The sequence below is a fragment of the Nesoenas mayeri genome (assembly GCF_963082525.1).
Source record: "Nesoenas mayeri genome assembly, chromosome: 8".
In the NCBI taxonomy this organism is placed as follows: Eukaryota; Metazoa; Chordata; class Aves; order Columbiformes; family Columbidae; genus Nesoenas; species Nesoenas mayeri.
This window is the reverse complement of record NC_137554.1, coordinates 11,299,595-11,323,426: the sequence shown is the minus strand read 5'-3', so window position 1 is coordinate 11,323,426 and position 23,832 is coordinate 11,299,595. Positions and strand designations below refer to the sequence as shown.

The following is a 23,832-nucleotide window of genomic DNA, read 5'->3' as shown; positions in this document are numbered from 1 at the left end:
GTCATGGGGCAGGTAATGGAAGAAGTTTATTTCCTGAATGTGATGTTTCTTTTACCTTTTTCATTGCATTTTAAATATAATAGGCCCACTCCTCAAAGTTTGTTTTCAGCTTAGTGAGACAGATTTCTAGCAGGGACTAAATATACCACTATTACATGCCCCAGTAACAGCTAAACCCTTAGTGGAGGAATTGTGGCTAGGCATCTGAAAAATACAAAAATGCTGCTTTGGATGTCCTTCAGGAGCTTCCTTTCTGGATAATATTGTTTTTGTATGAAAATTATGAGTTCTGGATATTTTTGGGAAAAAATATCTAATAACTTTATGTTCCTTTTTCTTCCAGAAGAGATGAATGATGAAGAAGACCATTCCCTTCCTCCGGAGCTGACAGAACTGCTGGGTGTTAACCCACTGCCTGCCCCAAAGAATCCTGCGTTAAGTGATGGCCTGGCTTTTCCTTTTCACATTAACAGAGGAAGGCATGACACAGTGGGAGAAGGAATCTTCCCATCCAGGGATTCCGTGGATACGTTAATAAATCATGACTTCGGGCATTCCCTCTCAAAACATAAAGAACCTGAAGAGGTTCAGGGCAGTGCCGATGTGGCCCTGTCAATAAAGTGCGATGACAAAGTCATGACAGTAGCTGTAGAAAAAGACTCTCTGCAGGTTGGTGTGATCTCTTATTCTCAAATTTGGGCAGGCTTTTTTGGGCAGACCATTTAATTTGTATTTCGATCGAAAAAGCAAACATTCTAAGATCTACAGCCATCACCACCCAACCCCCCCAATATAGTCTGATGAGGAAACTATACAGTAGATATTCTTTGCCATAACTCAGGGCCGTGTTTCCTCTTCCCAACAATCTGGTAATTTGTAGAGGGATTTCTGAGTAAAGCTTTGCAGAATTGGTTCTGTCAAAAAACTACTGTACTCAACCATCAGTCAGAGTTTTTAATCTCCAAAGCACAAAGAAGCTGCTTTTGATAGCTGTGTGAGCTGAATAATCTGTCTCTGCCATCTACCAACTGACAGGTTGCTTGTGTCTGTTTGCATTGTGGAAAACAGCCGATACAGACAGCATTTTTAGCTCATTTCAGACCAGACAGAGTCAGCATTATTAATCAGCAGCTTAATAATGAACCTGTTGTTTTCTTTGTTCCACGTTACATTTATTCCATGTCTGTCATGTATAGCAGCATTTTGAGAGTCACCTTCCCTGGATGTCAGTACAATGAGCTCCACTTGCTCCTGTCAGCAGCCATGAGCAGTATTCTGAGCTGCACTTTAAGCAAGACCCCAACACAGTTGTGTTTCAGCCACTTACAAAGTGCCTTTGTTTCAGGCCAGCGGCTACACAAGGACAGAACTCTCGCTGCTGGATCACTCTTGCAAAGCCAAGATGAATGGTACCCATTTCATTTTGGAGTCTTTGCTGAACAAGTGTGGGACTCGGACAGCATACGTCTTGAACAAGATTGTTTATTTTAACTCTGTGAGTATATTACAAAGAGGATCCACCTTCTGCACTGAGCGCCATATTGGTACAAGGAAGCTATTATGGTTTGCTTTAGTCTTAGCAAAAAGGAGTCATCCTGATCTTTTCCTGTCCAGCTCAAACCTAGTTGCAGCTACAGTCCCTGTATTCAAGGAAGTACAAAGGCCGTACATTCAGTGTGCTCCTGTGGTCAGATAGTATCCCAAAGGAAAAGGAGGAGTTGGAGTTAAATACTTTCTCAAAACTGCATGGCTGCACTCTGGGGGTGATCTGTACCAGCCTCAGAGAAACTGCACCAGCTTTCCATATGCAGCTTTGATGTACCCTTACATAAGCAGTACTACAGAGCTGTAAGGAGGAACAGGAATGAAGTTTTGTGGTTGCACAAAGCAATACCATTTAATTCACATGCCAAATTATTTTAAGTGAAATTTTTTCTTTCAACATTGTGTGTGAAAAAGGCTTTGAAAATACGAGAAAAAGACATCTGTGCCTACATCATTGCTCTTATAATTTGGATTCGTATTTGCTATCAGTTGATGTAGGTGATGAAGGGACCCTTGAATACTTGTATATGAATGATGATGCTAAAGAGCCCAGTTAAGTTCCAAGCAACTGCTGCCAGACTGGCTCATCTTATGAGCTTGAGTACAGTGCAGCTAATCAGGGTTGGGAAGTAATGACACGTTTCTCTGGCTGAGCTTTCCAGTACGTAGAAGTAACCTTGGCAAATGATGGAAAGCCTGTGGTCCAACCCAAACACAGCTGAGGCAATCTGATCTGACCTTGCCTGGTTAAAACTGTTCTATACTGGCAAGTCTGTAGCACCTAACTTTAGAAATGGTCCCAAACCAAGTCTGTGGATAGAAACATCTTCAAACTACAGAACAGCATGTGTCTGGAGCTAAATACTGTAATTGTTGTTATATTCTATTGTGGCCCAAACTAACATGGATATTTGCCTCCCCTTCTTTCTCCATCGTGTCTTTTAATAGTCTTGGCTACTCATTTAAATACCAAATCATGTATGGTATCTTTCAGAATTTGGGACCATTTTTCCTAAAAAATAATCACCATGCAGTGGAGTCTCAAAGAATGTAGATGTCACTCCTTAGCAGTTGTTCTGTGTCCAAAAAAATAAAGATGAAGTGCTGGAAGGGAGGGGACTAGCTGAGAAGCTGCAGGGCATACAGGAGCAGAGTGCAGATGATTGGAAAACAAAAGCAGGAATTTTCAGGTGAAGAAATGGAGAAGTGTGTAAAGGAGGAAAAAGAAAGGGGAGAGGAAATTCACTAGAAACTCAGAGGAAAAACAAGTGGAAGAGGAAGAAAGGGACACTGTGGTTTTGGGTGTGCAACTCTGAAAAATATACACAAGTGACAGAAGAGGAAATCCTTTAATGACCCTAAAACTTTCAGTAATTTTCCGTGAGTGCATTACAAAAAACTGCAAGTCGCAAAAAATCACTTTCAAAAGCCATTTCTTTTTTCATTGCTGTTTATAGAAATACCAGAAATAGAATGGAAATGCCAGGCTGCTCATTCAGACACCAGCACTCAGGCTGGTGTCTTTTCTGGCTCTGAGTTCTGGAAAAAAATTAAGGAGCATTCTCTAAACATAATCTGCACATCTTACATGCTCAGCACAAGGCTGTTTAAGATGTACTTTCACCATCTGCTTAGCTGGTGCACTTCTTTTGGCCTGTGCGTTGTTCTGAAGGGAGAAGAAAATTATAAGCATGAAGTGGGAGTGCTCAGTTATCACCTAATTTTATGCGTTTGCAATACCTTTTGTGCAGATTGTCATTCAGCTGTCATCACCAGCTGAAAGCAGCGGCTTTGATGATGACGACATGGAATCGGGTGATAATGGATTTCCAGGGGACGCTGATGAGGGAGATGTTACTTTCTCAAGCTGGCCTGAAATAGCGGTATGTTACTCTTGGGTTTTCACCTGGCAATACAGAAATGCCTATTGTAATAGGTACTTCACATAAATTACATTAATTGTATAGCAATTAATTTGTATTTTAACACATTTCTTCGCACTTCTATTTCTTGTGACTCACTTGAAGATTTGCCCTAAGTATATGGAACATGGGTGGGCCTGTATTGTACACTTCAAATTTGTCCTTGTCCAGCTGCCACTCCTGCATCAGGATGTTATTGTTTTGTTTTGTTTTCATTTCAGTTTAATTGCACACTACACCAGCCAGAGGATGACAGAGGCATATCCTGGCCTCCTGAACCACACATCACCAATGTGACCTTCAACATGGAGCTGTACAAAACAGATCTGTTCCTTGCTCCCTCCCAAGGACTCTTCTCTGTTGCTGAGAACGGGCCAATATATGTAGAGGTAACAAACTGAAAAAGGTTTTCAAACTAATGGAAACATTTTGCAAGGCCATGTACCTGGGCCAGGTCTGTTATTGTCGGCTGAAAGGTCTTGTCATGCAGTTGTTTTAGGCAGACAGGTGGATACTTTGGCTGCAGAGAGCAGAAGCTGTGGGGTACGAAGGAGGGCAATGTTTGGGGTCAAAACCAAAGAATTCCTACAAAATGAATAAACTACAAGGTGAATTGGTCATTCTTGCCAAATCTGCTTTTCTGTGCAGAACTTGAAGGTGGTCTCTGAGCTCTTGCTCTGAACTGGCGTTTCCTGATGAAGACTTCAGGGTTCGTTTTATTGGGTAGTATGGCTGAACCTCACCTGAAAGATATAGACATGCAAAAAATGACTACAAGTGTCTTTCTTCCAGACGCTAGTGTTCTTGAGTTACAAAGTTAATACAGGTTTTGATCTCTCTCCAATCCGCTTACAAACACCAACTACAATCCTTTTGAATGCTGTCACACAAGAGATCTAACAGCTCTAGATAAACAAGGCCAGCAAAGTCAACACCCAGGTACCTTTGACTTTAGGTGCGTTTTGGACCTGGTAATTTTTCCATGTATTTCAAACCAATACAGTCAGTGTTTCTAAAGATGGTCATGTGAACAGAATTTTGAATTTTTCAACTAGCAGTAGGCATTAATAAGTGCAATATTAGCAAGGAAGTAGTAACACTAGTTTATAGATTAGCAACTCATGAGTGGTGAGCTATGGGTTTATAAAACCAGGAAAAGGAGCAGATTGACAGATGCGCCATGTTTCTCTTGCCCAAGTTAGTTCCTCTGTGAGCCCACACTGCACATGATAAACACAGCGGCCCATTTGACATTGACGCAGTTTTCTGCATTTTGTTCAATGTTTTGGGTCTCTTCCTCATTTTCTACTCGGTGATAAGTATTTAAGACAGTTGAAGCAAAAAGAAGGTATGTCACACTCAGTTAAGAATATGTTTATAAAAGACACGTTATTTTTTTCATTTGGATAAAAGCGGCTGCTTCCTTCAGCAATCTGGGTTGAATCCCCCTGGCTTCAAGCCCTCTGGATTTGTCTGGTTCTGGAGCTGTTTATTCAGACAGATGTTCTGATTTCTTCATCACCTGTCCTGGCAGAAGCCTCTTTTTTTTCCCCGTTTCTTCTTGCACAGTGGAAAATCTGTATCAGTTTTGAACTTCTGTGTCTCCATTTTAGCTGTTACATTTTTGTTTCTGTTTTGCTTTTGTTGTTAAAAAAATAATTTGGAGGGTTTTTTGTCTATAAATTGCTTAGGTCAGAAACTGTGAGAGCTCTATATTTCCCTTTTCCTTCTCTGCTAAAAATTTTGGGGATTTTGTATTTGAGTCTCTTGGCTTTTTTTTCCTTTGTTCTCTAGTGTCATTTTCTTACCATATTTTTGTCTCACCTCCCTCCTGTTGTTCTCTTCTTTCCTTGAGATATCATCCATCATTTTACTTAGCCAATGGTGTTTCATGATACCGTAGTATGCCAATCCTCCTTGCCATAATGTATTTTTTAACTAGGTTGCACCATCTGCTTTTTTACCTGTCAGTATCTGTAGCCTGACTTTCATTCATCACTATTTATTTCTGTTCTTTTTAGATTATGTTCTTTCTTGCTTAGATGCTTCAACACATCCCTTCATCTCTAATTTGCTTGCTGCTCATATGAAGGAGAGGGAAAAAAAACATAGAAATGCCTTTATTCACTGCACAATTCATAGCATCCAAAAATTTCTGAATAAATTGCAAGAAAATTTGGCATGCCCTTCTTTAAATTGGCATGCGGCACATATGAATTAAGTACACATTTAAGGCACATTTTTTCATAGAGGGAAATTATTTCTTGTGGAACTGTTTTCGTCAGGCAGTGTTAATGGTTAGGCACAACACCTCTGTTTATTAAGAGCGACATGTTTCATTTGTTACAAATTCCATTTAAATTCTTTTCCTAATTATTCTGTAGCACTTGCTATGCGCATTTCAGTCCAACTGAACAACATCAGTTCCCTGGAAATTTGCAGTCTGAGTTATTCTTCATAAAAGAATATGAATGTCAGTGTTACAATAAACTGAAAGGATCATTTCACAAGAAATCATGGCCTTTTAGAGGCTCCCCCGCTCCCCCAGTCCAGGAATGCCACCCACACGTCAGACCGTGACCTCCCCTCTGCCTCTGCATTCCTCTCCTGGCTGGGGGTGGGTTTGCTGTTGTCTGTTGCTTTTGCTTTTTGTTCTTTTACACTGAAGTTTCAAACAGATACAAGGACGTGGAGTTAGTAATTGAGTTCCCTGCAGCTGCGTTCGAGTCTGTGTGTCTGAGGGATACACGGCCACCTCAGGTGGCAGCCACGGCCATTAACGCTGTGTCTGATCTGCACCGAGTGTTTCATCTGCTGTACTTGTGCGGGGTTATGCTGTTGAACAGCTGCTGGTTTTGAAACCACAGATTTTCTGTCTCTGACTGTCCACCCTTAACATTTAGCCTTTGAGTAGTTCAGATTGGAAGTGGCACTGGAAAACTGCTTAAAAAATTGTTGAAAATGTTAATGAAATGTGAACTAAAAATGTCATTTCTGAGATCTTCCTGTCTCTTTCTTTTTGATGCAGGTGTCTGTGACTAAGGCTGACAGATCCTTGGGCTTCGCCATTCAAACATGCTTTGTTTCCCCGTTTTCAAATCCAGATAGAATGTCTGACTACACCATTATAGAAAACATTTGTCCTAAAGATGAATCTGTTAAATTCTACAGCATTGAGAAGGTGAACTTTCCAATACCACATGCACAGAAAGACAAAAAAAGGTTTAGCTTTGTATTTAAACCGATGTTCAACATCTCACTGCTCTTTCTTCACTGTGAATTGACTCTATGTACAAATAAAGACAAAGATACTCAAGGACTGCCAAAGGTCAGTAATTTATTAAAGTCCAACTATTTGATTTAGGTGAAAATAAGATATATTTTTGTCTGAACTTTGAAGTGAATCAATGGCTTTCTGTGGAGTTGATGTAATGAACATGGTATCTCTAGGATCAAGATTTTAATAGATAAGAGTTATGATGCTATGCATTTTCACTGCATGATTTACAGTTTCTGTTTAAATTGAATTAGGTGTTTATGTGGAATAAATAGAAATTCCTTTTTATTACACAAGTGGTTCAGATTTATCTTTGGTATCCGTATCCAAAGCACAAACAATGTTAGCTTTAATTTCCAAAGACATGCATAATATCAGATAATATTGTGATCTGATTGTTACAAAAGAGAGTTGCCACATTTTGCTTAAAACTAATGGAAATGGCTGTAAACTAGTTGTTAAAGAACATGTTCTAAGAATTTTGGGGTTTATACACGTTCTCCTTAAAGTGTCTTTTTTTAAAATGATGATTTGTCATTGTTGATCAACACGTATGTTGGTGGCTACAGTTTTGGCTACGAGATTTAAAAAAAAAAATAAAAAATGAAATAATTATTACTGTTTAAGTTCGGTAGTAACACTCTCATAAAGGTTAGAGGATCCTTGATGAAGGCAAAGGTTGCATCCTGAAACACAGCTAAGCACTATCTTTTTCAGTATGTTACACAGGCGTTGTTTGGAGGGTTTTTTTGTAAATAATATAGGATAAAAGTGATAATGAGGCAACTGTGCAGCTGGCACAGCTGTCCTGGCAGAGGTGGAGATCTGAGCTCACACGCTGTTTTTCTGCCCACAGTGCATTCCTCCTGATGAAGCTTGCACCTCTCTCAATGTGGACATGATCTTGGCCATGATGCACAACAAGAAAACCTTCACCAAGCCCCTTGTTGTAATAACACATGAAGGAAAACTGGAAGGTATGAAAATGAGCTTGAACTGTTCGAAAAAGCTGTATATATATCTATATATATTACGTTGTGTAGCATACAGTCACTTGAAATGTGGGAGTATTCCAAGTGTGTGGCATTGTATAATCAAGTGGTGATACTGTGTTTGTAAAGTGTTATTTGTTTAGATGTTTCCCTGGCAGCAATCATCATGGCAGTTCACTGACATTTTTTAACTGTTCTTATTGATCTCTGGACATGTGGTTTTGCCAGGCGTTCAGAAAGGAATACTGCACTACACAGCAACATGGGTTTTAGAAGTAGGAATATAGCAGTAGCACTTCAAGCAACTTCTTGTTGCGCAAGAAGGCAGCGCTTGCTCCCTCCGGTATAATTTCTTTATTGTGCTTGCAAATATCTATTTAGGAATAACAACAATGAAATTACAAATTACTGAGGGTGCTAAAGCCTGGCAAGTCTGTAAAGCAAAGGGGTGGCTACCAGAGAGAGACTCATTAGATTGTTAAACTATTAAGAGCAAAAGATGAGATACACAAAGGTGTCTTGCGGCTTGTTTGATTATGTAATCTTCATGGAAAAAAATGGTTGAAGGAGTTGGAAAGGCTGAAGAGCATTATGAGATACTGGTGAAAGGCATGATGAGACTGTACTCTCACTTAATAATATGCCCTGTGATGGGAAATAAGAACTGTTTTCACTGTTTCATCTAATTCTAAAGTTTTTTCTTAGTGGATGCCTCTGACAACCCCATCAGTCATGTTTTGATGCATTTGTAGAAGAAAATGTATTTGCATTTTGTCTTTTTTATTAGCATGGGAGCTTAATTAGTGGCTTCACGTGCACATCGGAATCTTCCAATTGCGTCCAAAGGCTGTTTGAACTTTGGAATGGTTTTTGGGGAGCGTCAAAAGGATGGGGATCAGAAGTCCTTTAATCTCCATTGTACAGTGTGTGCTTTTTAGTCTTTGAATAATTATAAGTACCATACGGCATTGTAAAGGGGCATAAGCAACAACTGTTTCTATTTAACTCTGCAAATCAGCTAATGTTTAGTTTGGGGTTTTTTTACAAATTTATTAATACAGATCAAATCCACTATGAACTAAAGGCAAGTATTCGATCTGCCAGTGGGGTGCAATTAAAACTGTGCTTTGGGCCTGATTCTGCACTTTCTTTTTGCAAAGCTCTTTTTTTTTTCCAGTGATTATTCCATTGAAAATGAGTAAATCCTGCAACTGAAGTTGAGCTTTCAATAAACAGACTTGTACTCTGAGCTCTTTTGCCCTTCCTATGTGTGGAGCATTGTGCGCAGCTCCCGTCTCGGGCTGCGCTCAGAATGTTGTCTTTGTCAGAGGCACAAGGTCTCAGTGTGCAAAGATGAGCTAAATTTATAAAGATTAGTTACAAGACGACAGTGTGATATTTTGTTGCATTGTGGGTGATTTAGTCTAATTGTGGGATGTGTGGTGGAAATCTCCCCAGCATGGCCCAGCTTTCAGCCGTAACACAAAGTGGCACATTAACAACGAAGCTTTGCTGGTATGCCCTTGTTCTGCAGTGAATCAGATAACCCCTTTCGTAAAGCCAAATGCCACTGGTGGCCAATATGTAAACCTAAGATTAGGAGAAGAAATTATATCGCATTACTGAACAGGAGAATTTACATCTCGGAGGTGGTGTTCTTCACGTACTTTCATGTGAACAGACCAGCTCTCATTGTAAAGCATATTATTTAGGTTACTGCCGGTGGATCTGCTCCCTCACCTAAATGAAGAAGTAATGCACTTGACGTTTGAAAAGTCAGAGCAAACTGGTCATTGTGAAGTTGTCATGTTTTTATTCAGACATAAGCTTATGGCTGTCATTGACTAATAGAAGTCACAACTCTATATCTAAATGAGAATAACTGTTCCTCCCCTCCTAATTTTGTTAGTTATTTGCAAGCTCAGTTGCTTATATTTTTGCAGTAGATCCCAATGGAAGTGTCTAAAATCTAACCCCATGCCATGTTCTTTCCCTTTACATTCCTGCATTGCACACACGCGCTCTCCCCCACTTGAATAAAAGGCATATTGATGTCCATTTAAATGCTAGGAAATACGTGTTCTTCTCTTGAAATAATCTATGGATGTCATTGTTCAGATTTTTGCTAAGTGTGGAAACTAGTTTATTATTTCTACAGAAAGAGGAGGCAGGCCATAGAACAGAGGTCAAGTGAGCAGGTAACAAGTGCCCCTATCCCACAAGTGTACAGAAAATAATGATAATTTCTAAAGGCTGGCTGCTGATATTTTTAAACTACATGCTTTTCCTGAACCTCAAGGATTTCCACTGCTTCTGTGTTGCTTGGAGCAAACCACATTAAAATACATGTAAGAACCGGTTGAGTGGAAAGAATTGATAATGGGCTACCCAACCTATCATTAATTAGCAGACTTTGTTATCTGTAAAGAGGATAATGACAGGATGAGCGTGGAAAATTCATTCTCCCCTCAGCTCAGAAGGCATTTTCTTGGCACTTGGGCTGTGCTAGTGGAGTGTTTGGACAGTCTCTTAGTGCCGTTACCCATGTTTGTACTGTTCAATGCCCCTTGGTTGCAGCCCAGCCCTCCTCGCAAATCTTACATTCAGTTGTGCTTTGGCTGTTTTGTGCTTTTGGTGACTTCCCAGCTCATTTGTGCATACACACACCTAAACCCCCACACCCACACAACCCTCCACGTGCTCACCTGTTTCCTAACTGCTGTTCCACCTGTTTCCGGCCGAGAGTGACCTGGGAGAAATAGTTGTGTGTTAGAACAAGTGATAATAATGCAGTTTAAGACTAAAATGTGAGTTTGGATATTGTAGGCACATGTGTCTAAGGATCTTATAGGATATTGCTGGCAGTTCAGTGCTGCCATTTGGGTTTTAGAAGTTAGAAGCATAGTCTTAGTTTAAGAATATTTTAAATAGCAATTAAACTTTTAAGTACTAATTAAACTTTTTTTTCAGTTGCTAAAGATACAAAAACAAGTATTGGGACAATGCCTTATCAGATCCTTTTACAGCTGTTGCACCGAACACACTCAGATATGCCAGAATTAAAATGAGATCCCTGGGTTACTGGGCAGTCCAGAAGCAAACTGCAGCTAAGCAAATAGATCCTCGGATCCGAAGCCAGAATCTCTGGCTCTTCTGCTTGAGGTGGCATTCTTGGAGAAAGATAAGAGAAGTCAGTTAAGCAAAAGAAGGGAAAATTCTTCATTTCTTAACACATGTTTACTTGTCTCTTTCTGTTACATGCTGATAATGATGATGATATTTGATATTCTTGCCAACAATAATAGCTTTGATACAATAGCTATGATCTTTTATTTCCTATATATAACTAAACGAAACAAAAAAAGCACCCAGCTTCCAAAACAGAATACCAAGTGGGACTCAGGAAAATGTGTGTATCAACATATATTGGATAAAGCAGTGTGTATTGTGCCATAATAGTGACTTTAGAGGTGATAGCCAGTGTTTGCTTTTAATTTTTGTGTGTATGTGTGTGATTTAGCACGCTGGTACCTCCTGTTTGTGATTAGTGAGTAGTTAGATGAATGTAATCACCTTAAACCAGCCTTTGCAATCTATGCTCTTTAAGAGCTCCACATTCAGCAAGCCAGAGTTACTGCAGGTCAGACCTCATGACATGTGGATGGGAAAGGTTGCAGCGTACTTGCCAGCAAAATATATGATGCATGAACTGTATTGTAGATACGTTCCCCCAAGGAATGATCAATGTAGGAATAGAATTTTTCTGAGCTGAGCAAGATTATTGAATTCTGGATGGTTTTCCTGAAGTTCCTGGTTTCTAAAAATTACAATAATGTCTTTCTGTCAGATCGGATCCTGAAGGCTGCTTGCGTGGTTTGTACGCTGTATGTGGAACACTGTCTGATTAATGTTTTCTGGTGTTTGTTTGTTTTTAAATCAGATTCATCTCTTCCAAAGCCAAATGTGAGACAGCCACGTAAGTAACTCTTAAATCAATCTCTTTTAAGCCTGACACTTTTGTCTAGAAAGTATTAGATCAATGAAGAAAATTATCTTCAAGCTTTCTGAGTGTGTGTGTGTGTGTGTGTGTGTGTGTGTGTTAAACTCTGGGACAGAACAGAATACTGACTGTATTGCTGATTGAGAGATTCCCATCAGCATTTAGAGAGAAGGTCTGTGACCTTTTGTGTATGTGAAATTTGGGAAAGCACTGTGGAGAGTCTCATCCTCAGCAAGTTCATTTGCCGCTGTGAGTGTGTGTGTGTGATTTCCCTTTCTCCGCTGAGCTCCGGCCCGGGTTCCAGCCGCGGTGCCGCAGGGCGCCTGTGTCCAACTGCAGCCTCGCTCTCCCCTGCGCCGCAGCTGCCACCGCCCTGTTAGTCTGGAACCAGCACTTATGGGTCGTGCTGTAGATGAGATCACTGACTTGATATGGTTTCATTTCTTTGGGTTTTTTATGTTGCCATGGCGTAGTGAATTAGCTGGGATCAATTACTGACCCAGGAAGGGAAGAAAAGGAGAGAAGCAGCACTAGATGACAATAATAAACAGAAAAGCAAAGATGATTTGCAGCCAGAAACAAGAATGAATGGAGAAAAGGGAAGATTAGAAGAGGAAGAGCAAAGAAGGTTTTTTTCCTCTGCTCCTGTCCCTATGTCTTTGGGACCAAATTTGCTCAAAATAGCGAAAGGAATGGGAAATGATTCTTCTGCCACTTCAGCCTCCATGTGACTTTCTCCTCTTCACTAAGTTTCCTCCTTAAGAGGACACTAGCTGATGCCTTGTGGAAAACAATAGTTGACTTTAGGATAGTCTTTTCTGCTTGAATTTAAAATCACTCAATGTGGCAAAAGGAATCAGAAATACCCTCATAGAAATGAGAGAAAAAACTGCTAAGCCGTTATCTGTCAGATGTTGCCTATGCAGACTTGGTCACAGGCACTCAGGAATGGGTCCTGAAGGCTCTTGCCAACAGGACCTGCTGGAGAAGACATTTGTCAGAAGAGGAGAAGGGGAAAGGCTCTCAGGAGCTGATGGGTGTCTGTAGGGACATCTGCTGGATGCAGGAACCTGTAAAGTGAGGCTGGTTGTGTTTTGAGAACTGGAATTCCACTGAAGGACACTACTGAGGAGATCCAGTCAGCTCATTTCCTGGCCAGCTTAGTCAGTAAAATGTTTTTAACTGTTGTGCACTGGGAGACATTAAAAATACTGAAACTAGAAATCAATTTTGTAAGAAGAAATTTCCCCAAAAGAATGATTACTATTTTTTGAAGTGTTTCTACTCACCAAAAAGAAAAACACAAGAGCCTAAAGTTTCTCTATTTGGATAGTTAACATTGGGGGACAATACATCCAGGAACCAGATGCTGTTACCCTTGAAATGGCACTGCAAAAGGGCCTCTCCCCTAGAAAGTGATTTCCGCATGTGTGTGTGTGTGTATGGTTCTATTTTTGTGTTCTGGAATTAATTTCAGTTATTGAAAGCATTGCCAAATGTGAAAAACAATTGTTTCTATTTATGCTTTTGCTGACTTTTTGCTGGCATCTCTTCCCTCTTAACAGCAGTTCCGTTCTCCACCTAGATTTCAGGCGGAACTTGCAGGAGATATAGGGGAAAGTTTGTTTGAATGTTGGGACATTTAAATGAAAAGCATCTTTTGCCAAAAATCTGAACCTTTTTAGAACACATTTTTAAGATAAATGGATATTTAATTGAAAGCAAGTTATTAACAACCAACTGAAAAAAGCTTCATTTTTGCGACATTTTCCAGATTTGGGTGTGCTGAGCTGGGGTTTTGCTTTGTGATGTGGAACAGTTGGTTGGACTGAAGCCAGTCTCTGAAAGCATCATTTCTGTTTCCTTGATGCAAATCTGCTAGTCTGTTCCTTAAAATGGTACTTAATTACCTATGAATTTTTAAAAAAACTTTTCCATGGAAGTGTAAGCGTGAATTTTTGTAAAATGGCATTTGTCACTGGAAATACAAAGTCCTTACTATACGTGTTTACCTTTATAGCTGTGTTCTACGGTCTGGACACGCTGACTGTCGTGGGCATCGCCTTTGCAGCATTTGTGATCGGAGCCCTGCTGACGGGAGCGCTCTGGTTTATCTACTCGCACACAGGTGAGTACGTGGGCTCCCGCAGGGTGGGAGGGAAGAAGGGAGAGGGGTCAGCCATGGACTTTTCTTCTTGATCTCTGTTCTTAGTGGGGTGTTTTCCAGCAACTCCTCCCATGAGCCTGTTGGTGTATATCGGCAGATTGGTACCCGCCCTTCCCTGAAGGGAGGTGGTTACGCTTACGAACGTGGTTTAAAATTTGCTAAAATGATTTTAAACATGAATCTTGAAAACTCACCTGGGATATGAGTAAAACTGAGTATTCCTGGCTTGTGTGTTATCATTAGTACCATCTCTGTATCTCAAATGTGGTTAACAGTTCAGTTAATGGATACCTCTTGGTGCCCATATTCCTTTTTAAAAAAAATTTTGCCGTTAATAAATTAGGCTGATGTGACTGGGAGTGTGATCAGTACAAGGAGTGGGCCAAATGACTAAGAGAATGCTTTATTTGCATAGACATATTCTGAGTATATCTAGACTTAAAAGTGTTTCTTGGACCTTCATTACACACACTTTTTGCCCCAATTATTTACTCCTCCGTTCTTCAGCTGTTACATTAAATTGGTAGAAGTCGTGCCTAATCTCATTTAATTGCGTCCAGCCACATAACCAGGAATGTGCCTGGACTGGTGCAGCCTTTATGCATGGATCATTTTTCAGTATCTCCTCAGAATTTTTTTCCATACTAAACTAAGTTAGCAGCAATACAATAGTGCACTGGAAGAGGAGGTAGTTTTGAGAGCTTTTTCTGTAAATCTGCAAGGTGGTACAGACAAAGACTGTGCACTGATGGGGCCTTGATTTGCAGCATCTGAGTTTGACTGCTTGTGGATTACGGGTTATCTCAGGATCCCTGCAGCACGCTGGACTCTCAGCTACTTCACTTTTGACCTTACAAGACCCTGCCAAGTTCTCTGGGAGGTGGGGAGGATGTGAGGTCAATTACTCCAGACCTGTGCAGCTCTGGAGCACTGGAATTCTCCCCTAGCCCACTGCAGGGGTTTTTCAGCATCTAAAACATCATGGAAGCTGTTTAGGAGTGAGAATCCAACCCTGTCAGGTCAGAGCTTCTGTAGATATTATGACCAGGAACTTATGTTAATTTGGAAAAAAACCCAAAACCTGTGGGTTTTTTTCCAGTTGGCAGTACAACAACGTTGTATAAGCAGTTTAATACTTCTGAATGTATCAGCTGTGTATGAAGCTTGTTTGGAATTGAGACAAATGTGGAAAATTTGAAGGTTGTGATAATATGTATAAATAGTATAATTCTGCTTCATATACTACTGAAACATTGTGGAATGAAAGGAAGTGCAATTGCAATGAGTAAATTAAGCTAAGAAGGTAACTTCCAAATAGGTAACCTTTAGTAACAAAAAATTAAAAGAATTGTTAAATGAATATTGTTGGTCCTGCATTTGTGAAGTTCAATCTCCGTTCATATACAGAGCCATCTATAGACACATGTTGTGCGTCAGAAGTCAAGGAACACTGCGAAGCCAACATCATAAATCCTTCAGCAACAACAGGACTTGGACCAATCCCATTAAAAGAATTACATTAACAAAGTACATCAGTCGTAGTGACCACATACAAGTAGTGGAGAGGGCGGCTGCTCTGGCTTTGTGTTTGAGAGATGAAAGTAAATGGAGAAAAAGGCCAGAAAAAAAGTAACAAATGAAAAGAAAGGGGACGTTTTAACTCATCAGGTCAGAGAATCACAGAAATGATAAAAAATGTCTAGGAAGTTATCTGGTTCCAATTTTCAAAGGATTTCGAAAGTGAACCTATGTTGCTGTGTACAGAACTTTTCTCTGAATAATATCTTGTATCTGAAAAGCACGACTTGCAGCAGAGTGCAGTGAAAGCTCTGGCAGGGACCGTCCCTTAGAGGACGACTGCTGTGGCAGACAGGATAATCCAGCTGCACTGGAAACATTTTAGAGCTGGCTGCAGACTTTTAATAAAATGAAGAGGGGAGAATTCATGCATTGCTGAATTGTGTTCTGAGATCTCATCTCTTGTTGCAAGTAGCACTGGATTTCTAAACACATGATTTAGACCAAAGGTTGGAAAATATTAGTTCAGTCTAAAACTGTATTTTGGTGATACTCAGAGCATGGGCACAAGCTACTGCTGGTGGAGAATGGCAGCTTGGGCTGTGTGAAGTAAGGTTGTTTTTGTTGTTGTAGTGCTATATGCAGTACAGCAAAAGGCCACCTTTTTGCTGGTGGTGAGAAGGTTTGATGATGCACTTTTGTTGGAATGTCTTCACTGGCGAACTCATTTTAGCATGGAGAAAGCTTTATATGAATGAGCTCTTTCATTCATCTTGAAAGGCCATTAACGTTAAAACCTCAAACAATTGATAGCAGAAAAGAACTACAAAATAAGTAGAATTTCATCTCCAAGTATTGAATGAGGGTTGTTGTTGAGTTTCGTTCATGTCGGGCTTTTGCTGATTTCGGTCATGAAAAAATTCTTACGAAGTGTAAAAATTGTGGTTTAGAATACTCTAGATTCTCTGAAACAATTCAGCATGGAGTATAGATCTCCTAAAATACACAGGTAGCAGGAGAAGAGAGGGGGGAAGCTGGATTATAGCAACAGAGGAGGAGTTTTAGCTGACACTTTTGCAAAAGGACTCCATACTATTGATCCTTTCTCCAGTCAATTAAAGGATGAGAGGTGGCTGAAAACTTTTCACAGCAGTGTTGGTCCTGCCTAGAGAGGACCCAAGAACAAAGCAGCAGAGATTTGCCACAATTAACCAGATTTACCTGGTGAAGAAGAGAAAATCTTGCAGTGTGCATGGATGCAGAAACCTTTCAAAGTCTAATCATATAAATATCTGTCAATTTAATATCTATCTTGATAGGGATAATTGGCTATATTTATGAAGGGACATGCACAAGTCTGATTAGTTAATGAGACTGCTAAACCAAGTAAACTGTGTTAGAGAGAACTCAGTCGCTTCATTCTCTTAGAAAGCATGCTTTCCTTCTCCAGGCAGTGTTGCAAGTTAAGAGGATAAAATGTTCCAAAATCTGAGAAGTTAAAAGTGTCCTTCCTCCCCCACGTCTCCCTTTTTTTTATGGGATCTGATTTAAAATAAACCAACATAGCAACCAATTATATTTGGCAAATGGAGATAGAAAAGCAAACATTCAGACTTCCTGGACAGGGAGTACAGCTGGCAGCTTTCCTAAGTGTGAATAATAAAGTGCATGTTGTCGCATTCAGATGGGTAAAAAGCTTGTTTACTGTCAATAGATGAGACATGTCCATTTTGAGCAGTTCTGATTCAGTAACATGAGATACATGAAGCTGTTTACACAAAAAAGACAGATGGGGAATGCCTTTTCAGTGGTAGTTTATACATTTCTTTACATCCTTTTTGTGAATATTCTTTAAAAAAACTTTGCTACAGATTAGCTAGGTGTTGAGGAAATAAAACGCAGGAAGAATCAGCTGGTCCAGATGTATTTGCTAGACTGTGTTCATAACGTCACCAGGATTTGGGTTCTTTTTTTGTCCTTGAAGACACTGAGAGTTTGTTATTGTTCAGCAAGTGACCGTGGTGTATCAGAGCTGCTGATCGTGCTCTAGAAATGGGATTCTGCAGAGGTAATTGAGTTACAGCAGAGGGGAGGAGGCTCCCATCCCAAACTGAAGGGAGGGAGGCGAAGGTGCTTCCACAGATGCTTTCCAGAGGACCCGGGAGGAGCAGAGCGACCGCTTCGCACTGCGGCTCTGGCGCTGCGCTTGTCACTTTGCCATGAAATAAAAACAACATGTGTTTAGCTTATAAATGAATTTATGGTTAAACGCATACAGATTGCATTGACATGCCGAGGCTGACGCAAAGCTGTGTGCAATCATGTGGTTTGTGAACTGGGTGACAGCGGAGCTGCGGGGAGGGGACTGGGGGCCGCGCTGGGGGAGCCCCGCGGCCACCCTGGCTTCTCCTCCTGCTGCTGGGGCTTGGGCTCCTGGCTCGCTGGTTTCTGATGTTTGTGTTAGCCTGTGTTGTTTTGGTGAAAGGGAGTTTGCTTACCACTGCCTTTGTAAATATATCCTGTAGCACAAAAGGAAGGAAGACTTGTACACAAACAACTGGAGGAGAAGGGAGCAAGTCGGGAGGGGAAGGCATCCAAACAAGGCTTATGAGAGCTTTTACAGCGTGATGACACAGATGCTGATTTTATGCATCTTATTCTTATGGCTTGCAAAGCTGTTTCAAATGCAAGTTAGAGATGAAACTCGATTTATTTGCAGGTTACTGGGGGTAGATTCTGACCTGCTGCACATGAGCAGAAATCTGCTGCTCATGGACAAGCTATGTAGTTATTTCTTACACTGGGAAAAACAGAAACAAAATCTGCTCACAAGAGTAAATAACTGAACTGAGTGCTGAATTCAAGAGCGAGATCCTCACCCTCTTTTTAAACATTTCATTGGCCTCTTGGGCACTGTGGTTTAGTGGTTTAGTTTGTTGTTTTTCTGCCCTGTCCCGTCCCTTCTTTCCTGCTCATTCCTAAACCCGAGGGGTGTAAGGCAGGAGCTGTGCATGGCGGGGCCCTACGTGCACTCTCAGCTGTGGCCGCGGTGTGAGCTAGCAGCAAACCTGCTGGTTTCCATTACAAAGAGCACTTGCAACCTCTGCTGTGAGAAATCCCCAGACCTCCCTTGTTTGTAGCAGCCCTCTGAGTACTGAGCAGCCTGCAGAAGGACACGTTCTGGCCCGAGACACAAAGCGTTAAAGGCCGCATTCCCGAGGAGCTGGGGGCTCTGGCAGCTGGGCAGCAGCGCGGGGGGCACGGGGTGTGCCAGAGCAGCTCCTGCGGGAGGAAGCGGCCTCATCCCGGCCCTGTAACCCTCCGGATGCCGGCAGTGCCTCCGGCCTTCAGCCCGTCACTGGAGCAATCACTGGGGAACGGGAGCCTTACCAAATCTGGAGCAGGGAAGAAAAATTGGACTCTGCAGACCTGGCCCGTGGTGTCAGGTTTTGGATATAACCTAGGGCAATGTGAAGCAGGAGATCTGCGTCACTGTAAAGGAGATGTACCGGCCTTTGATTTTTCTCAGTCGTTCCAGCCCACCATCCGGAAAAACATTTCTGCCTTCTCCTTTGCCGGGAAGGCAGCTGTGCCGGTGCTGGTGGCCGCGGCTGCTCTGCAGCTCCAGCAGCAGCGGTCTGTCCCTGTCACTGCACTGAGGTCACAGGTTCACGTTCTCCGAGATGAGCTCAAGGGATGAGGCAGCTACAGTGCAGGTTATATAAACTTAGTCTTGCCCATCTGTTTTGCAGAGACTATTTTGTAAGGTTGCAGATTTGAGCGCTGTAACTTGAAAAATGCCACAGTTATGGTTTCCTACACGGCCTTATTATGATCTTTTGGGCATTCACATAATGGCAAAATTTTTGCTTCCATGCTAGTTGAGAGCTAGATTTTTTCTGTAGGATCCCAGCCACAGGTGCAGAAGGAGTGTGAGAAGAGCAGACAAAATATCTAGGTTTTGTCAGGAGGCATAAATCCGGCTTTAACTCCTAGTGCTTGATTTGGTAATCCAAATAACAAAGAGCTTTTAATTTATCATCAGTAAACAACAAGAAACAGTGAGGCTTGTTTGCACTACAGGCTGTAAGTGCTACACATACTGCGGTAGCTATAGGGGAACTTCCTGCAAGTTATATTCGGACTAAATCAAGTCAAGTTTTCAGGGTAGCCTGTTGTTTTTCCACACAAAGAAAACTGGCCATGTCTCAGGATGTGTGGTATCCAGCTGATTGAGGAACATTGTCTTCAGCTCTACTTTTAGTAAATATACTGCTCTATGAAGTGGCATTAAAACTAAGCCCTGCATTTCATTGGCCTTTTTCCATGAAATAGCAAAGCTATAAAGTGGTCTGAGTCATGTAACAGGACCCATTTGAGTGACAGCTGGAAACAGAAGATGGACAGTTGTCTGTCTTGAGAGTTTCCATCAGCTCCTTTTAAAATGCTTAAGAAAACAAGAGTATTATTTTTCCCACGTGCATAGCAATGCTAAGGTGCCAAAGTCTAGTGACATTTTCAACAGTACTCTGCTTGAAGTCTGTCACCCAGCATATTCACTGCATGGAAATGCAAACCACCAGAAGAGGCAGACTGGGAAGGAATGGGTTAATGTTTTCTATATCAACTACCATTTCCAATTTCCCTTCTCCCAACCTCACTTTTTCTGTCCCTTTTCCCGCAGGGGAAGCAGCGGGAAGGCAGCAGGTCCCCACGTCCCCGCCAGCCTCTGAGAACAGCAGCGCAGCGCACAGCATCGGCAGCACCCAGAGCACCCCTTGCTCCAGCAGCAGTGCCACCTAACCGCAGGGCAGCGCCGCGGGGAGCAGCGCAGCATGGCACAGCTTCGGGGGACTGGCTGTGGACATCAGCTTTTTGAAGTTCAAAGGATTGGTTTGGTTGCTTTTGGAAAGAAAAAAAAAAGACTGATTTTCTTTTGGGGAAGCCACTGTGTGTGAGTGTGTAGATGTGCACACATTGCATGGGTAAACGCAGCCTGATGGATCTTCTATAGCATGTTATGCTACATGTGACAAAGCTACTAATTTTACAGTACTGCAACCTGTTTTAGGGGTCTGTGCGCCCTCAATGTGAAATCTATGCCAGTTTGGAAAAATGCTGCTTTGTCTATATGACTTTTTTTTTTTTCTTTCCCTAAACCTTCCCATTGGCACAAGGTATTCATTAAGGGAATTCAACAAGATAAGCAGAACAAAGATGTTCTTAGGTCAAAGGATTTCTATTTGTCGAAGCAAGAAAGCCTCAAGGTCAGATTTCTTCGGTTAATAAGATTTTATTACTTCAGCTATGTGTAGCCCTTTTGAGTAACCTTTGTTTTGTTAAGCTTACAGCTACAGCATCTCATTTGCTTTCTGGTTGTATTTGCAGCTTCAGGTTTGTTCCAGGTATTTTTGTTTTAATATGCATTGATTTGCTAATTGGAGAAGAGCACACTCTAACATTCCCTTTCTTGTTCTCTGGGCCAAAGCTCTTTAATAAGAGATTTTTTTAATCTACTATACCAAATACAGGCACACACAAATGTTAAGACAAATAATGTTCTTGTGCACTAACAGAGGTGTGTGTGTACCTTTAATGGCAATGTCTTTATGCAGATAGATGTATACATAAGTATACAGAGCCTAACCTACCACTTTAACAATTGGAAAATTAGCTCAGCGTTCCTTCCATACATAAAATATATAATGCATATATATATATAAAAAGAAAAAACCAACTGTCTCTTTAGTTTATAATAGGTAGACAGAGGATTTTAAAAAGGTGATTTGGTTCTAATCCTCTATCTAGCCCAAATTCCCTTTGAAATAAGAGATAGTTTTGAGGGCACAAAGAATGCACAGCAGAGATGCGTGTGCAGAATACTGCCCATCAAAATGAAACTCTTAAGGTAGTTGTGCAGTGATTTGTGTAAAACTGTTGTATGAATATCACAATTGGATAGTCCCAAACTAGTGTCAGAATATGGAAATGTCAGAAAGGTACTAAATGTCACAGCGTTTTTTAGTGCCATTGCCATATCTTGACCTTCAAATTGATGCCAAATGAAAAGAAAACAAGACACTTTTAATATGTAATTGTTTGACTGTTATGTTGCCACTTTGTAATTGTAATGTGTTCTACTGATCCTTCTCCTTTGAGGAAAAATGAGCATTGTTTTCCTCTAAAAATGAGATGAGTAACTTTCATTAATTTTAGTGAAGGTTATATGTTTTCTACAGGAGGAGAGAGGAATTCATTACACTAGAGTGATAGTCTGCTCTGAAGTCTGAGCTGCAGATTTCTTTTGCTGATTGTACACTTGTGCCTTGCTGATGCCAGGATGGTCTAAGTGCAAGATATGCAATCGATGAAGTGCCCAGGATCAGGTGGAATATTACTCACTTTAAAACAAATCTGTTACTAATCCTGCAAACATTTATGCATATGAGTAACTACACACCTCACCCTTGCTAGTAGAAGCAGATGCTCAACTCTACGCATTATGACTATTCTCAGAGTCTGTGGAGGTAGTCAGTGAATGGAGTTACACACCTGAAAAGTGCTCGGTGTTACCAGGCCAATGAGTAGTCCTGGTGACACAGACAGGACTGTCATGGAAGTGTAGTTATCCCATGCATAAGGGTGTGCAGGATTGACTCTGTTATGAGGTGTTGGGAGGATGAATGTGCTACCTGTGTGGTTGATGAGAAAGCGCTTTGCCTAACCTTCAGCAGAATGTATTGTATAAGCATATTCTATGTGTAAAGTCTTTAAAGATGTCTTCAAAGAAGACTAGAGTCTTTAAGTTCAATCATAGCTATATTTTACTACATTAAATTTCTGTATAAAGATATATTTAAATGTTTTAGATAAATGTAAGTTACTCTATATGAAATGTTTAATTTCAATTACTGTGAAATTTACATATTTTGTAAATGCTTTTCCCTGTTTTAACCCTTTCCTTCCTCAGATATTTTATTAAGTAGTTTCTCATAGGAAGTATTAGATTTGGTTGTTGGGATGGACAGGTTGAAAACTTTTATGTAAAATAGATAATTGTATATTTTTGAGAGATACATGCTGCATTATCAATGTTTTTTATCAAAAAGTTACTCTAATTTTAAAATAATTTACAGATTTATATTTACTGTTGGATACACCAAAAATTTATAAAGATCAAAGATTCGATTTGTTGACTTGTATTTGAAATAAGGTTCGAATTAACTGAACCTGTTGTACTCAGCTATTTAATTCAGAAAGGTTAATCAATCTGAATTAATTGTCTATCAGAGGTTACCAAAAACTGCATGTAATTACTTAGCAGATGGAACAGCCATTTCTGCTTCAAGAAAGAGAGAACCAAACCCGGGCGTTCCCAGTCACAAATGTAGTGCCGGGCAGCAGCCATTAAGCCGCCCGCAGGCCAGATGCTGACACACCGGTGGGTTCCGCTGTTACCACGGTCATTCGTGTCTGCTCCGAGTTCTGTGAGCGGTGCGGTGAGCTCCTCAACGCGGAACTGCCAAGCCAGCGGTTCCCTCCCTGCCAGCCCTGGGCTCGCGGTGCTGGGCTGGCCAGGGGGACGCTCCTGTGCCGGCTGAGGCCTTCAAAGGGACAGGCTGGGTGGTAAATTCCAGAGTGATGGAATTGACATGACAATGGGAGGATTGGGCTTAAAAGGGACACCTTCTGTCTGTAAAAGCTATTAGTAACGTACTTAAACTCCAAAGTAGACTGCTTGTTGTGTCACGCGTCGTCTAATCACTAACCTTTTACGGCATTTGGTTTTGGACATTACTATGTTTATGTTTCAAGAAGTCAGATCTTTGTGTGTTAGGCTGGTTTTGTAGCATTTTCCACGTGGAAATGGATCTTGCAAAATGTCTGTAGATGCTGATGATTGTAACCTTCCCCCGGTCCTTTTCTAACCATTTCTGTCCTGTATGTACCGTTCTTTCTGTTATGTATATCTACCTCATGCTTCACAAGAAGACTGTACTGTTGGTTGTGCTGACAGCCCTTCATGTGAGGTGACTGTTCTGCCCTGTTATTGTTTGTCATTTGTGGGGTTGTTCGTACCATTATCAGATCTTTGCTGCCATGTTCCTACCAGTTCCAAATGCAATATTCTCACCTTTGAATAAATAAGTATATTTCTTTGAGATCCAAATGCCAGATTTTTTTAAAATCAAAGAATGGGAGAAATTTACTTGTTAATACCTGTGGCCAGTCTGAACACCCCATTTGTATTTCATATTACATTCAGTATTTTGGAGACTTGTGGAAATGCATAGTTGTACAGTTTTGATAACCACAGTGTCATGTCATCTTAGTCTCTTGTGCATAATAAAGTATATATCAATTTATTAATAACTGATGCTGTGATTCATTTATTTGAACTTGTAGAGAGC

At 40.9% G+C, this 23,832-nt stretch overlaps 1 protein-coding gene across 1 annotated transcript in view; it reads left to right on the top strand.

Moving 5' to 3' along the window:
- TGFBR3 (transforming growth factor beta receptor 3) overlaps positions 1-20,224 on the top strand; it is a gene marked incomplete at both ends in the record, with an annotated part of 98,204 nt that extends 77,980 nt beyond the window's left edge. Inside the window, 9 exons of the mRNA XM_080349246.1 lie at positions 344-669; positions 1,346-1,495; positions 3,297-3,428; positions 3,689-3,856; positions 6,496-6,795; positions 7,601-7,721; positions 11,677-11,712; positions 13,757-13,864; positions 20,106-20,224. Coding sequence (XP_080205372.1) covers positions 344-669; positions 1,346-1,495; positions 3,297-3,428; positions 3,689-3,856; positions 6,496-6,795; positions 7,601-7,721; positions 11,677-11,712; positions 13,757-13,864; positions 20,106-20,224 — 1,460 coding nt within the window. The remainder of the gene's footprint in view (positions 1-343; positions 670-1,345; positions 1,496-3,296; positions 3,429-3,688; positions 3,857-6,495; positions 6,796-7,600; positions 7,722-11,676; positions 11,713-13,756; positions 13,865-20,105) is intronic.
- Between the last annotated feature and the right edge of the window lie 3,608 nt (positions 20,225-23,832).